The following is a 15511-nucleotide window of genomic DNA, read 5'->3' as shown; positions in this document are numbered from 1 at the left end:
GGTTCGTATTGCCCATGAATAATTAAAGTCGAAACATAATACACGGATCATGACAATATTTTCTCTTAGAATTTGAGTAGTATCTTCCATGTATCACAATATATCATATCTCAGCGCTTTCTGATTGAATAAAATAGTAGAAAAATTCCACATCTCCCACAGTCCCACCCCCATGTACCTGAAACACAATTACTAACATTCTGAAACCAGTAATATTGCATTGAGTTTCTATATTCGAATCAGCTCTCCACAAATCTGCCTTGAGAATAACACTCACTGATCCTTTAAACTAAGAATCATATATTATCAGTTGCATTCTCATGTTATTACACTAATGTTTCACACTAATGTCTTGTATAAGACAAATTGCACAAAACATTATCTAAATACAAACTATTACAACATTTTATTTTATTTTTGACATTGGAGCTAATGGAATAAGAGCTCTTTTTTTAGAATTTTTACAGTCACAGAGGTTGTTGAGAAATCCATCTTTTGAACATGGAGAAGGATTCCTTAGGCTTGTACTCTGGAGCTGTATGACCTGCTCCCTGCAATAACCCAAACTCCATTACATGTATTTTTCTTCCAAAACTGACACATAATTAATAAGTAACGTTTTTCATTTATAAAACTATTAGCACACTTGCCTTGACAGTTGCAAATGTGAAGTTATTTCCATATTCTCTCGAGTATCTGTAACAACCAAATCATTAGAAAAAGTAAGCTCTAACACGTATTGGAAACAAAATCAGTTTATAAGTCATAGGCTTACCCTGCAACCTGACCATCAACAATCCATGGCCTCCAATCATCAACAATGGATAAATTCAAGGACTTAATCCATGATTCAGTTCCCACATATGTAACAGCTAGGTCATGATCACCACTGTAAAGAAAATAAGATTCAGCTAGAAGAAATGAGATGGCGAGAGCTGTAAGCAAGCAAAAGTGTAACCTGTATATTAGAGCTCGGTAACCTCTTGTATTGAGACATAGATGATAGCTTACAACACTCGCAACATCATCGTCATAATCCAGGCTTTTGTTACATTTTACCCATTCTTTGATTGATCCCTGGTATTCAACATCAACAATTCATTGATTTAACTTAGCTAAGTTACCTGGTGTTGTTGTTGTTGAGTTTCGATTGTTACCTTTCTGATATGAAGTGCTTTCTGGACATTGATATCAGTTGCCCAAACTTTGCAAAGGTAACAATAATAGTTCTGTAATATGGCTTAGTCAGCAGCTCGATTTATCTAAACAGAGTTACATAAATATATATATATATATATATAGCAAGTGGAAGAACATTTACACGACATCCAAATTGAGGGTATCCGGCTGACAGATGCAAGGAGTCTTCACGTGTTTCTAAAAGATATTTTCGCACTTAGGGTATCCGGATGGGCAGTGAGGCTCCAAGATATGCACCGGGTTTATATGTGCAGTGCACTAGAAAAGCAAATGCCAAAACTGTTATTAATCTTGTCTAGTGAACAAAAAGACAAAGTTTTCATGAATTAAAAAAATATGCCTATAAGAAACAGGTTCATTTTCTTTTCTACCTCTGAGATGGTCTGGAGATCGTTTGCACACATTCTGTTGCTGATTTCTACGTCTATGTATTCTTGTTTACAATTGCTTTTAGCCGACTGTAAAATCGAAAAATTCTTAGGAACATACATATATTTGTTGTCCTTGAAGAATTATTTAGATTTAAGGGAACAGAAAGAGGAGTTTCTGTTCAATAACCTCGTAGAGTTCATCAGAGATGAGCGCCATTCGATTATAACATATAATCTTTGAGTTTCCGTCAAATTTCGCATCTGTGAATGGATTGCCAAGCAATAAACTGCAATAATTGCTAGAAAAGTTGTAGCATTCCGGAATCTAAAACCCCATATCGTATAAAGAAATTTTTGAAGCACAACAAATTGGTATTCTCATCAAGAATTTGATGGTGGAGTACTTTGAGATTCAATACTGGTTTGGTTCAATATCTGAACCAAGATGAATAACATGGTTATTGCTCCATTGATTAACAACATATAAAAATACAAGTCTTATGAGGATGAGGATGTAGCTAGCTACCATCTGAAATTGCTTGAGTAATTATAGGTACAATCATTCCCGAGTAGGAGTCTCCGGCAACGTAAAGTGGATTCGAGTCGTACTTCGGATGACTCTGCAACCACTGTTGAGCATGGACTGCAATGCAATAGTCAACCATGATGCTGACGAACATAGCAGACCAGCAATCGAGCAGGACCAGAAGCAGCTCTTTTGTTTAGTTTTGTTATTTTGTAATCTTTTTGTAAATGAAACAAGTTGATATGTAACTTGATGTCATAGTTAGTAGGATTTGAAAAATGATGGATGTAATAGCTGATATGTTTCAGCTTTTTGCTTGCTTTTTTAGTTGGCAACTTGCCAAATTTAGTGGGGGTAGTTACAAGTTTAGGTAACTGACATTCTAATTTTGTAACTCATATATTTTCAAATGAAATGAAAAGTTAATGCATTCCATTCGGTTACAAATTTTTCTGCTCTTGAGTTTTCTTTTGATTTTCTTTTCTTTTCTGCTTGCTGTTCGAGAGCTTATGCTCTTGGTGCTTCATTTGTTTGTTTCGAGAGCTTAGGCCATTGTTCTAACAATTGGTAATCAGCGCCTCCTATCTTTGAGGACCTCTGTTGTTTAAGTTTCAGTCTTTAAACAAACTCAGAATTGTGTTTGTAAATTCAGTTTCAGCAGCATGAGTTTTGCTCCTCCATCACCACCAATTTTTACTGGAGATAACTACCACATTTGGGTAGTCAAGATAAAGACTTATCTCCAAGCACTTGACCTATGGAGTGCAGTTGAAAGTGATGTCGAGCCACCTCCACTAAGAGCAAATCCTACCATTGCTCAAATCAGGCAACATGGTGAGGAACGAGCCAAGAAGCACAAAGCCATGGCCTGTCTACAAAATGGTGTGTCTGATGTGATTTTTACTCGAATCATGGCCTTTGACTCTCCTAAGCAAGCATGGGACAGGCTGAAAGAGGAGTTCATGGAATCAGACAAGACCAGACAGCAACAAAGAAGGGAGTTTGAAAATCTAAAAATGGAGTCTGATACGAACTCGTTTTGTGATTGATTCGAGTTGTTAGTGTTTGCTCGATCGTGAATTTGAATAAGGCTAAGTTTGTTTCAAGATAGAAGAAAGGCTACAAACAAACGTTTAAAAGGGAAATGGGTTTAACAACGAATGGAAAATTTTGGCTAAGGGCTGAGAATGAACCAACAATGGAAGTGGAAGGGTTGCTGCTGAATTTTAAAGGGCATAAAATGCTCTTTAAAAACTCCTTTAATGATTTTAAGCTCCCTTTATAGCAGCCCCTTTAATTGTAACTCAAAAGAACTTGAACAACCACTTAATTAAATGTGTAACAGCCTTGAATTGTAATCACTATAAGCTAAAAAGTCACCTGCAATAAACACATTAAAATGAGTTTATTAAACAAATGAAAACACTTGTTAATCATAACAAACATTAAACTTACTTAAATAAATGAACTAAAACATATATGCAATAATTATTCCAGCAACTAGTTTAATTAAAGAAGCATAATTAAATGAACTTAACTCATGCATCAATAAATAATCCTAGGAACTAGATTAATTAAGAACAACACTTATTAAATAAAGTTCAACAAAAACACTTATTAATTAAAACTAAGATGAGTTGAATAAATGTCCAGCAACTCATTTATTAAACTAAGATGCTTAAATGCATGTTTGAAATGCAAATTTAACTAACATGAAAGTTACATAATTAAACTAACTTGACTTAATTTAATGATGCAAACTTAACTAACATGAAAGTTACATAATGCATGACTTTATTAAATGCAGAACACATATTAATGATGTGCAAACTATGACATAATTAAAAACACAAACTAAAATAACTAAAAAATTAATGAATCAAAGTCCTTATTTTCCAGCTGCGAAATTGACAAACTGAAATTAAAAACTTCATTTTGCACTTGGGCCCCTCGAGTTTGGGCCAATCTCGGTAGCATTGAGTTGTGTCGTAACATGATGCGACCGGGATCGCATTAGAGTCAGAAACTATTAAACAGTATTCTGATAGAATCATGGCTACTGTCAATGACATAAGACTCCTATGAGAGGATTTCAGTGATAGCAGAGTGGTTGAGAAGGTGATCACCACTGTTCCAGAGAGATTTGAATAAAAAATCTCCTCACTAGAGGACTCGAGGGACCTCACAACCATTTCCTTGTCTGAATTGGTTAATTCTCTCTATGCACTCGAGCTGAGGAAGGCTAGCAGACAGGAGGAGAATCTTGAAGGAGCTTTTCAAGCAAAAGCCAGAGAAGGTTCTAGATCAAATCAGAGAGCTAAGAAACCTTGGTTTGAAAGAAGGGACAAAGCAAAGAAAGAAGCAAAAAGAGAAGCAGGCAGAAGGAGGTTTCCACCATGCATTCACTACAAAAAGACTAATCACTTGAAGAAATTTTGCTGGAACAGACCAGATATCTAGTGTAAGAAATGTAAGCAGTATGGCCATCATGAGAAGATTTGTAGAAACCATGAGAAGGCACAAGCTCAGCCAAGTCAAGCCAAGACTGCTGAGGATATACAAGCTTAGGAGGAGCATGTATTCACTGCCTCATGCTTTGCAGTCAACAACAAGTGTAGATGGCTTGTGGACAGTGGCTGCTCACACCATATGGCTGCAGATAAGAGCCTGTTCAAGGACCTTGACAGGAGCTATGTCTCAAAGGTCAGGATAGGCAATGGAAATCTGATTGAAGCTAAGGGCAGAGGTGATGTTGTGATCTACACTAGTTCAGGTAACAAAGTCATTTCTGATGTTCTCTATGTGCCAGAAATAGACCAAAATTTACTTAATGTAGGCCAGTTAGTCAAGAAAGGCTATTCACTAGTTTTCAAGAATGATTTCTGTGTTATAAGTGATGCTCATGGTAGGGAGATTGTCTCAGCACCTATGGGAGACAAATGTTTCATGCTAGATGTGAGTCAACTTGAGAAAAGTGCCTATACAAGCTCAGTTGACAATACTGATCTTTGGCACAAGAGGTTTGGCCATGTTAATCTCAAGTCACTCGATCTGTTGCAAAAAATGAGCATGACAGAGGACATTGTTAAGGTTGATGCATGTGAATCAGTTTGTGAGGTGTGCCAGCTTGGTAAACAGGCAAGATTGCCTTTTCCAGCTAACCAAGCATGGAGGGCTCGAGACAGACTTGAGCTGGTGCACTCAGATATCTGTAGACAAATGAAGACCCCTTCATTGAATGGCAGTAAGTATTTTATATTGTTTATTGATGATCTGACCAGATTTTGCTGGGTCTATTTTATGAAACAAAAGTCAGAGGTGTTTGAAATGTTTGCAAAGTTTAAGGCTTGGGCAGAAAATCAAACAGGCTGCAAGATTAAGGCCTTAAGGACAGACAATGGTTCTGAATACTTGTCTGAAAGATTTCAAAAGCTATGTGAGCAGGCTGAGATCCATCATCAGCTAACCACAGTGTACACTCCTCAGCAAAATGGAGTGAGTGAGAGGAAGAACAGAACAGTAATGAACATGACCAGGTGTCTGTTGTTTCAAAGCATACTCCCAGGCATTTTTTGGGCTGAAGGTGTCAACACCTCAGTATATTTGCTGAATGGACTTCCAACACATGCTGTACAGGACAAGACCCCTTTTGAAGCATGGTATGGCCTAAAACCTATTGTTTCTCACGTAAAAGTGTTTGGTTGCATGTGTTATGTTCTTGTACCAGCAGAAAGGAGAACCAAACTAGAGAAGAGGTCTGTACCAGGCATATTTCTTGGTTACAGTGGTTGTAAGAAGGGCTATAGGATATTTGATCCCTCAACCAAGAAGATCCTGGTTAGTAGGGATGTCAAATTCGATGAAGCAAGGTTTTGGAGTCTTGATGGCTCTAACACAAGTTAGTTTGAGGAGGAGCAAGTTGATAGCAACCTGGAATTGGCAAAGAATGAAGTCAGTAATTCCAATGTTGATGATGCTCCTGTGAGAGGAACCAGGTCCATTGCTGATATCTACCAGAGATGCAATGTAGCTATTGTTGAACCCTCAAGTTATGAAGAAGCTGCTAGAAGCAATAGTTGAATGAAGGCTATGGAGGCTGAGATAGACATGATCCACAAGAATGACACTTGAAATCTAGTGGACAGACCTGAACAGAAGAAAGTCATTGGTGTCAAGTGGGTTTACAAGGCCAAGTTCAATGCAGATGGCTATCTGAACAAGCACAAAGCAAGGCTTATGGTGAAAGGGTATAGCCAATAGTTTGGCATTGACTTTGAGGAAACATTTGCTCCAGTAGCAAGGCTGGACACTATAAAGCTCCTGTTTGCCTTGGCTGCACAAAAATAGTGGAAGGTTCACCAGCTTGATGTCAAGTCAGTCTTTCTAAATGGCTTCCTTAAAGAGGAAATTTTGTGTTGAACAGCCTGATGCATTTAAAGTTCTAGGAAATGAAGACAAGGTTTATAGGCTGAAGAAGGCACTTTATGGATTGAAACAGGCTCCTCGAGCCTGGTATGACAGAATTGATGAATGTTTGTCTAAACTCAATTTTGAGAAGAGTTTGAGTGAGCCAAATCTGTTTGTGAAAAGATCCAAAGATGAGACACTGTTGATTGTGTCAATATATGTGGATGATCTGCTAGTGACTGGAAGCAAGATTGAACTGATTCAAGAGTTCAAGGAGAAGATGCAAGTCAAGTTCGATATGACAGACTTGGGAATTATGAGTTATTTCCTTGGTATGGAAGTGAGTCAGATTGATCAGGCATTTTCATCAATCAACATGCATTTACCTTGAAGTTACTCACTAAATTCCACATGGAAAACTGTAAGCCAGTGAGTACACCTTTGGTTATAGGACAGAAATTGAACAATTTTGGAAATGAAGAGAAGGTGGATGAAAGGGAGTATAGAAGTCTAATTGGATGTTTGCTTTACTTAACAACAACAAGACCTGATCTTATGCATTCAGTTAGTTTGTTATCTCGTTTCATGCATAGCTGTAATACATCACATTTAAAGGCAGCAAAGAGAATACTCAGGTATGTCAAAGGAACCTTGAAGTTTGGTGTGTTGTTCAAGTTAGAGAGTGAGCTAAAATTAACTGGTTACTCAGACAGTGACTAGGGAGGTTCGATTGATGACATGAGGAGTACCTCAGGCTACCATTTTACTTTTGGTTGGGGAGCTTTCTGTTGGAGCTCTAAAAAGCAACAAATAGTTGCTCAAGAAACTGCTGAAGCAGAGTACATAGCAACAACTGGAGCAGTAAGCCAAGCAATTTGGCTTAGGAAATTATTATGTGATTTGAATGAGGAACAACTTGAACCTACTGAAATTATGGTTGACAATCAGTTAGCAATAGCTATCTCCAAAAATCCTGTTTTTCATGGTAAAACAAAACATTTTAAGCTTAAATTCTACTTTGTTCGAGAGGCAGTGCAATCAAAGGATGTAAGCCTTTCACATTGTAGCTCACAAGACCAATTGGCTGACATTTTGACAAAGCCTCTTGGTACTATGAGATTTGAATTTCTTAGAGATTTGATTGGTGTTTGTTGCCTATAGTCCAAGGAGGAGTGTTGAGCATGGACTGCAATGCAACAGTCAACCATGATGTTGACCAACATAGCAGAGCAGCATTCGAGCAGGACCAAAAGCAGCTCTTTTGTTTTGTTTTGTTATTTTGTAATCTTTTTGTAAATGAAGCAAGTTAATATGTAACTTGATATCATAGTTAGTAGGATTTGAAAAATGATGGATGTAATAGCTGATACGTTTCAGCTTTTTGCTTGCATTTTTCAGTTGGCAACTTGCCAAATTTAGTGGGGGCAGTTACAAGTTTAGGTAACTGACATTCTAATTTTGTAACTCATATATTTTCAAATGAAATGAAAAGTTAGTGTATTCCATTCGGTTACAAATTTTTCTACTCTTGAGTTTTCTTTTGTTTTTCTTTTCTTTTCTGCTTGCTGTTCGAGAGCTTATGCTCTTGGTGCTTCATTTAGTTGTTTTGCTGCTGGCATTGTTCTAACAACCACTGAACAGAAAACACTACTCCAGGTTACAAAAGGAGTTGTCTAAACCTTATAACAACATATGGTATATTTAAGTACAAGCAATATTAGCAGTAGAGATTTGTCTAAACCTTCCTCGGAAAATTATAATAACTAATAGCATGTTTCATATCCCCAGTCTTGAAACCTTGGGCGGTCCTTGAATAAGAGAATCCAGTACCAACAGGAGCATCTAGGAACTGCAACTAAAAATTTAAGAGACACACGGTCGTGTGGTGTGGCCATGTGTGGCCGTGTACATCATAAATTACCCCTAATGCAAGCCAAATCGAACCCATGTGTTTGAGCACCAAACCAAACCAATTCAAGGTACAGTCATATGATTTAAACACAATCAAAGACATCAAAATATGATAAAAATCAATCAACCTAGGTGCCAAACCAATGTGCCCTCATTAACACCACAATTTATAAGCCAAAATAAACAAAATCAAACACCAAACTCATTTGTATTTAGATTCATCATGAGAAAAATAATCATATATCCAACTGGCCAACCAACCATATGACCGCCTCTGGACGTACTAACGTCCAAAGTATGAATACTGCAGTAAAAGATATAAATATATGAGGTGGTATCTACAAGTATAAGGGTCTAGTTGTAATATAGTTACAATAGTGTAGGTAAGTACTCCGAGGATCGTACCCAAGGGAGGTGAGTGCTAGATCAATTTTAACCTAAACATCGAAAGATTTAATTAGTACTTTAATTTAGTTATATTACGATAGTAAAATAAAAGAGAGTTTTTAATATTTTTATAATAGTAAAGTAAAATAATACAAGAAAATTAAAAAGATCAAATAGTAGAATAAATAAAATCTTGATTATGGGTGATTAGCTCATTTCAGTAATCCCATCAACCGTCGCTTTAGGCTCCTCGTCAATCAACTAGTCGCCATCCTAGTAGGGTCTTCTGATCTTCTACTCAAATAACAAATCAACAATAAGTACTTATCTTCCAATCTCACAGTCTAAACTGGTTCGGGGTAAAGATGTTCACGGATAGGCTATACCAATTTTGGGTTAATTCCCATCTTGATTAGTACTTAGGGTTGTCAGTCCTATGGTTTTAAGTTCTTCCTTTCCCAAACAGTTGATCCATTGTGTAACACCCTTAACCCGAATCCATTGCAGAAATAGGGTTACGGAGCATTACTAAAGATTATAAAACAATTAACAGACATTTCATAACATACAATGTTCATATCAGAATTCAATCATAAAGTCCCTTATAAGATCCCTCGAGGCCCAAAATGTGCATTAGAATCAAGTTGGGACTAAATCAAAAACTCAGAGAATTTTTTGCAAAATTTCAAAAATTTTCCAAGGTGTAGGGGACACATGCCCGTGTGGCTAGGCCGTGTGTCTCACACGGTCGAGAGACACGCATGTGTCTCAGGCCGTGTGGGTATTCAAAGTAAGGACACACGGATGTGTCCTAGCCCGTGTCCAAATTAGGGTGGTTACTGACTTGGGTTACACAGCCAAGCCACACACTCGTGTACTAGCCCGTGTGAGCATACTCACTTGCATAATTAAGGTGTAGGGTTCACACTGCCAAGTCACAAGCTCGTGTGCCAGCCCGTGTGCCACACACGGCTGAGACACACGTCCGTGCCTCTGCCTATGTGAAAATACATGAGCATTCTATTTTGAAATTTTAAAGATGCAGGGGACACACGGCTGAAACACATGCCCATGTGCTAGGCCATGTGTCATACACGGCTGAGACACATGACCGTGTCTCTACCCATGAGGATAAAATAAGGCCATTTCCAAGCCTTATTTCTCACCCAAACTTGTCTTCCACCTACACCAACATTTTAACACATTACCAACCAATTCAAGACATTTAAACTAAGCCAAAACCAAGTCTTAAATTTAACATATTACACATACAACCAATGTGCTATTAGGCACCCCAATAGACAATTTATTACTATGTCATTCCAAAACCTATACTTACCTAGATACCAAATGCATATATGCATAATCAAATTCATACCTCAAACATGGTAATACCATTTATATCAAAACACGACCATTACAAGCCATTCCAATGGCTAATTACAAACAAAACATGTGTATGCCAAAATTGGCCAAATTATTCTATACATGCCATTATAACCGAAGTTAATTTACTAAATATATCGAGATGAGCCGATGGATAATATGATGATATCTCCCCAAAGCTTCCAACCCAACGAGCCTCCGAATTACTATAGAGCAGAGGAAAATAAAACGGAGTAAGCTTTTAAAGCTTAGTAAGTTCGTATAACAAGAAATTAACTTACCATTCAATTGTATTTAAGGTAAGCATAAATAATACATCCAAAACAATTTAACCAATAGCCTAAACACACATTCTCATCAAACTTGTTAGTCATGTAATTCACATTAATTCCAAGAAACAAGGATGAGCTCATCATGTAATAAAATTTCCATACTCATGAACTTTTTATATCGTAGAATCACATAAATCAATTCCATGTATTTCAGGGATATACAGAAAACAATTCATTTAAAACTCATGTTTTCTCATGTTAGGATTTTTCCCGTTGAATCACTAAATATCGATGGATACACGAGTAGTACACTCAAAGTGTACAAATCTGTAATCCGTCAATTCATATTCGGGAATGCTCTTTGGAGCATATAATCAGGAAGTCCTATCTCGAGCCATATAACGGGAAGCTCATGTGAGCCATGTAATGGGAAGCTTATCCGAGCTATATAACGGGAAGCCCATAAGAGCCTAATAGGGAAGCTCATGTGAGCCTATAACGGGTAGCTCCGAAGAGCCAATAACCAGAAGCTCTGAATAGCCATATATCGGGAAGTTCAAGCGAGCCAATATCGGGAAGCTCACAAAGAGCCTTTAATCAATAAGCTCACGAAGAGCCATATAACTGGATGCTAGTACTCATCCATAAATTCACTTTACAAAAGTTGTTTACCTATCAACAACCTTTCATTTTCTACCATAAATTTCATAATTCATCCATACTCATCCATGGAAAAACCCTAGTACTTTGGTAACTTTACAAATTAATCCCCGAGATAACTAGATTAAGCTATTACGACCTCAAAAATATGAAAGTTACTAAAAATGGGATAATAATACTTACCCAATTAAGCTAAATAAGCTTTCTTGAGCTCTTTTCTCTTAGCTAGGGTTTCCATGGATTTAATTTTGGGAAAGATGATGAAAATAATGATATTTTCTTATTTTATTAATTTATCATGTTTTCATCTTTTATTTTCCAATTTCATCATTTTCTTTAATTAAATTTCCATGGATGAATCATCATACTTATCTACTAACTCCACTTAATGGTCTAATTTCCATATAAGGACTTCAAAATTTGAATTCCATAGCTATTTGATACTTTTAGCTAGTAGAACTCAACTTTTGCATTTTATGCAATTTGGTCCTTTTTATCAGATTAGACATAAAATCAGTAAAATTTCTTTACGAAATTTTCATGAAATATTTCAATCATAATGTAGATCATAAAATAATATTAAAGTAAATTTTCTTTCGAGCTCAGATTTGTGGTCCCGAAACCACTGTTCTAATTTTACTGAAAACGGGTTGTTACACGTTGAGTAAACCTACAAAACAGTTAATGGATTATACCTCGAATTACTAATCCCCTATAAAAGATAAGTTCATCGTGGTTTTCATAAACAATATAGAACTGATGCACATAGAAAACATGATAAATGAATTGGAATGTAGAGTTTAAGAAAACGCCTGATTTTATTAAGAATAAATCGAATCCATAGAGTTTGATTGTCTCTGCAAATCAGATCTCTTAAGATAAACAAGAACAACATGAAAATAAATCTAAAACCTAAAAAGAAAGCAAAGTTAAACTGAATTTAATAGAAAAATTCTAAACTAAGTAATTGGTGTCTTTTACATGTGACAAAGGAGCCTATTTATAGATATCAGGTAGTAGTCGTCCTTAACCCTAGGTTAACTAACATTTATCAAGCTTTAAGTTTGATTGTACGGACCAAAACACCCCATCGCTAGTATTATTTGTCGTCTAGAGTCGATGTTGCGACACATTAGGACTTGTGTCGTGACATAGGAGTTAGTATACTCCTATTTGTATATCTTCAGGGCTATGTCGCGATACCCTTAAGTTGTGTTGCAACATCGAAGGCAGTCTCATGATTTCCTCCATTCTGGTCCCTGCGTTGCAATATCGAGTATTCTATGTTGCAACATAGTGACCAACATATGTTTATTACACCTTCTAATGGTCTTCTACACACTTATAAAGTTCATTAGCTCACCCTTAGGCCTTATTCGACCCCTAAGGTCAATAAAGGACTCATTTTTCACATTTTATTGAATTTAACAAAACATACTAAAACATAATTTAATCCTAATGATAAATACTTAATTCCAAGCTCCTAAAGTGCGAAAACTAGTTTAATCTGCTACATTGAATTACGACAGATCACCATACCATTTATGTCTACTTTCAAGAATCCATAATTTCAATTCAAACTATCACCCTAAATGTATATATTTAGAACTACTTAAACATTCCATTTCATTTCATACACATCTAAACAACTTATACGTATATACATCATCTTAAACATTAAGCAAAAGACCTAAAGTTTTTACAACTAATTCACTAGTTCAAGGTACTAAACATATACACATGACCACATAATATTACCAAATTAAGTACCAAACACAAACAACATGGATAAGCCAACCAAAAGTCCTAATACATTCCATTCATAACCGACATCCAAAATAACCCAAAACATCTACCAAAAACAATATATGGATAGTGTGTATGCTCCGAATTGAACTTTTGATCTACTAGGCTTCACGAAATTTACAAGAAAAACATGATATGTAAGCACGGTATGATTAGTAAGTTCAAATATATGTAAAAACAACTTAATTAATAAATTTTACTTTACGTGAAACATACATAATCCCAAAACACACTTATACATTCAAAAATTCTTACTCACATAACAAACCTTAAAACCTTTACATAATGGTCCTTCAATTGGTATCTTTTTCAACCTTTCCTTTTCTTTGAGGATGCCATCACCATAGCAAAACAGGTTTTTAGCGGCGTTTTTTGGCCCTATAAGTTCCGTAAAAAATGCTGTTAAATTTTGTGGCATTTATGCAAAAAAATGCCGCTAAAGAACATGTTTTATAGGTAGTGGCATTTTTGGTAGAAGTGTCACTAAATGCCATGTTCTTTAGTGGCATTTTTAAGAGAAGTGCCACTAAAGGTCATGTTTTTTAGCGGCGTTTGTGGGATAACGCCACTAAATTTAGCATATTTTACTAAGTCATTGTAATTTATACAGAACTCGAATTTTCAACATAATTTCCTATAACATCAAATCCAACCAAAAACTTCAAATCTAAATGATACTATCATGAAAGAAATATGTATATGATCTAAATTAATAAATGAAATAACGAAATATATTATATTCAAAAGTTATATTGTTAAAATATTCTCACAATAAAAAAACAAAAGTATAAGATGGCAGATTCTATGACTGTTGAAACATCTTCATCATATTCTAAAGCTATAGCTGGAGTTCGTCATATTTTCTTGTTGCCTCTGCTTCTCTCGCTGCGGCCTCCGCTTTAATTTGTAGCTGGAGTTCATCATATTTTCTTTGAGCCTCTGCTTCTCTCGATGCTGCCTTCATTTTAAGCTGAGCAATTTGCTTAACTGTGCTCTTTTGCATCTGAGCCATTTGGTCTCTTAACCTCTGAACTTCAGCTTGAGCCTGATTCGCTGAAGGCATGTATTGCTGCGAGCTGGATCCAAAATATTGGGTTGGGTTAACAAAATATCCTTGAAATCGAACCCAACCATACCTTTCAGGACCCAAAGCTTCAGTAATAATTCGGTTATCAATTTCGTCTAGATTAACATAATTATCACTTGAAGCGATCGCTTCATACTCTGCCCTTTTATCCTTTAGTTTCTCCTAATAAACCAATCAAGGAGTTAGAAACGAAATATATAATCAAACAAATGCAACATAATTTGGCATTATTTGCATTACAAATGACAAATTAAACCATTATAATTAAACATGATAAAATATTTAAAATAATTCAATTTTTATTATTAAATATACCATTATTTCTGCAGCTTTAGTAGTCATAGGAGATCCATCTTTCTTTCTATGTGTAATGTCAAAAAGCTGAAGGCGTCTAACTTTTTTGACCAGGCGACAGTTCCTACAATATAGTAGGAACAATATTATTTAGTAGAACATAATTAATATTTGACAAAATTAATAAATTCAAATACCTCGTCATCAGCTACATAAGAAAAACTTTTCAACCCAACTGTGTGTGAGTTTTTATTTTTGCCTACTTGTAGTTCCAACTCGCTCACAATCCTACATTATGAAATTATTATTACGTATATAGTAAATACTATAAACCAATATAATTATAAGAGTTTGGAAGTACGTAATACCTCTCTTTTCTTTGAATTCCAAAATCTAACTGCATCTTCCCATTGGTACCTCAGCATTCCCGATGAGACATTTCGCAATTTCTCTTCGAGGTTTATATTTTTCTTAAAATATTCCTTCTTTAAAGTACTTTTATGGTCTCTCCATTTCTTTCCTAATACCTTCTTCACATAATTATCCGAGAACTTTAAAGAAAATCTCTCCTGCAAATAAATCAAGTTTAGAAAGTAAATATAAATGAAACATAAACCAAAGTATTATAAATTACATTCACGTTATTACCTTAATATTATCGAGAGCTTGATTTTTGTTACTATCAGAATATGATGCCATGACTCGTAGTTGATTGGCAACAGATTGACTTTTCATGCTATAATGCCCAAGTATCCTGCTAAAAGTTGAGCTTTTGATCCAATAGGTTGACCATGACTGTTTTTAGCTAATTTGAGACGCTTGACAGAATTTAGATCGTATAAATCTTTTAATAGCATACGTCCTCAAGGTTTGCACCTCCCACCACTTTCAGTTAAAAAAATGGTATATGATAATTTAAGAATTTGAAACAAAAATCAATAATAAAAGTCAACATGCATGTAAATTAAAGTTAACATTACTTTGAATTTTTGCAGGCTCATTAGTTGTAGTCAAAACATTCGAAGATCCAATAGCAGTCTGTTGTTTACTATTTGTTTCTTCCGAATTTAGAGGATTTTGAATAATACTTGGATCTCGCAATCTTCTTCTAGGCATATTATCTACAATACACATATATTAGTTGAAATATTAGTAACTACTTACAACAATAATAGTACTTATAAAATAGTTGAAATATTTAACA

General features: G+C 35.5%; 1 protein-coding gene across 1 annotated transcript; it reads right to left on the bottom strand.

The window, feature by feature from the left end:
* Nucleotides 1-420: 420 nt before the first annotated feature.
* LOC107941689 (putative serine carboxypeptidase-like 52) lies at nt 421-2236 on the bottom strand. The gene is made up of 8 exons (XM_041107973.1): nt 2098-2236; nt 1759-1832; nt 1572-1658; nt 1158-1229; nt 959-1077; nt 776-889; nt 651-696; nt 421-551 (listed from the first exon to the last, which is right to left on the bottom strand). The coding sequence occupies exons 1-8, from the start codon at nt 2234-2236 to the stop codon at nt 468-470; spliced, it is 735 nt and encodes a 244-aa protein (XP_040963907.1). The 3' UTR covers nt 421-467.
* Between the last annotated feature and the right edge of the window lie 13275 nt (nt 2237-15511).

This window comes from Gossypium hirsutum, chromosome D12, assembly GCF_007990345.1.
Source record: "Gossypium hirsutum isolate 1008001.06 chromosome D12, Gossypium_hirsutum_v2.1, whole genome shotgun sequence".
NCBI lineage: Eukaryota > Viridiplantae > Streptophyta > Magnoliopsida > Malvales > Malvaceae > Gossypium > Gossypium hirsutum.
The sequence above is the reverse complement of the archived record's forward strand: the minus strand, read 5'-3'. Positions and strand labels throughout refer to the sequence as shown.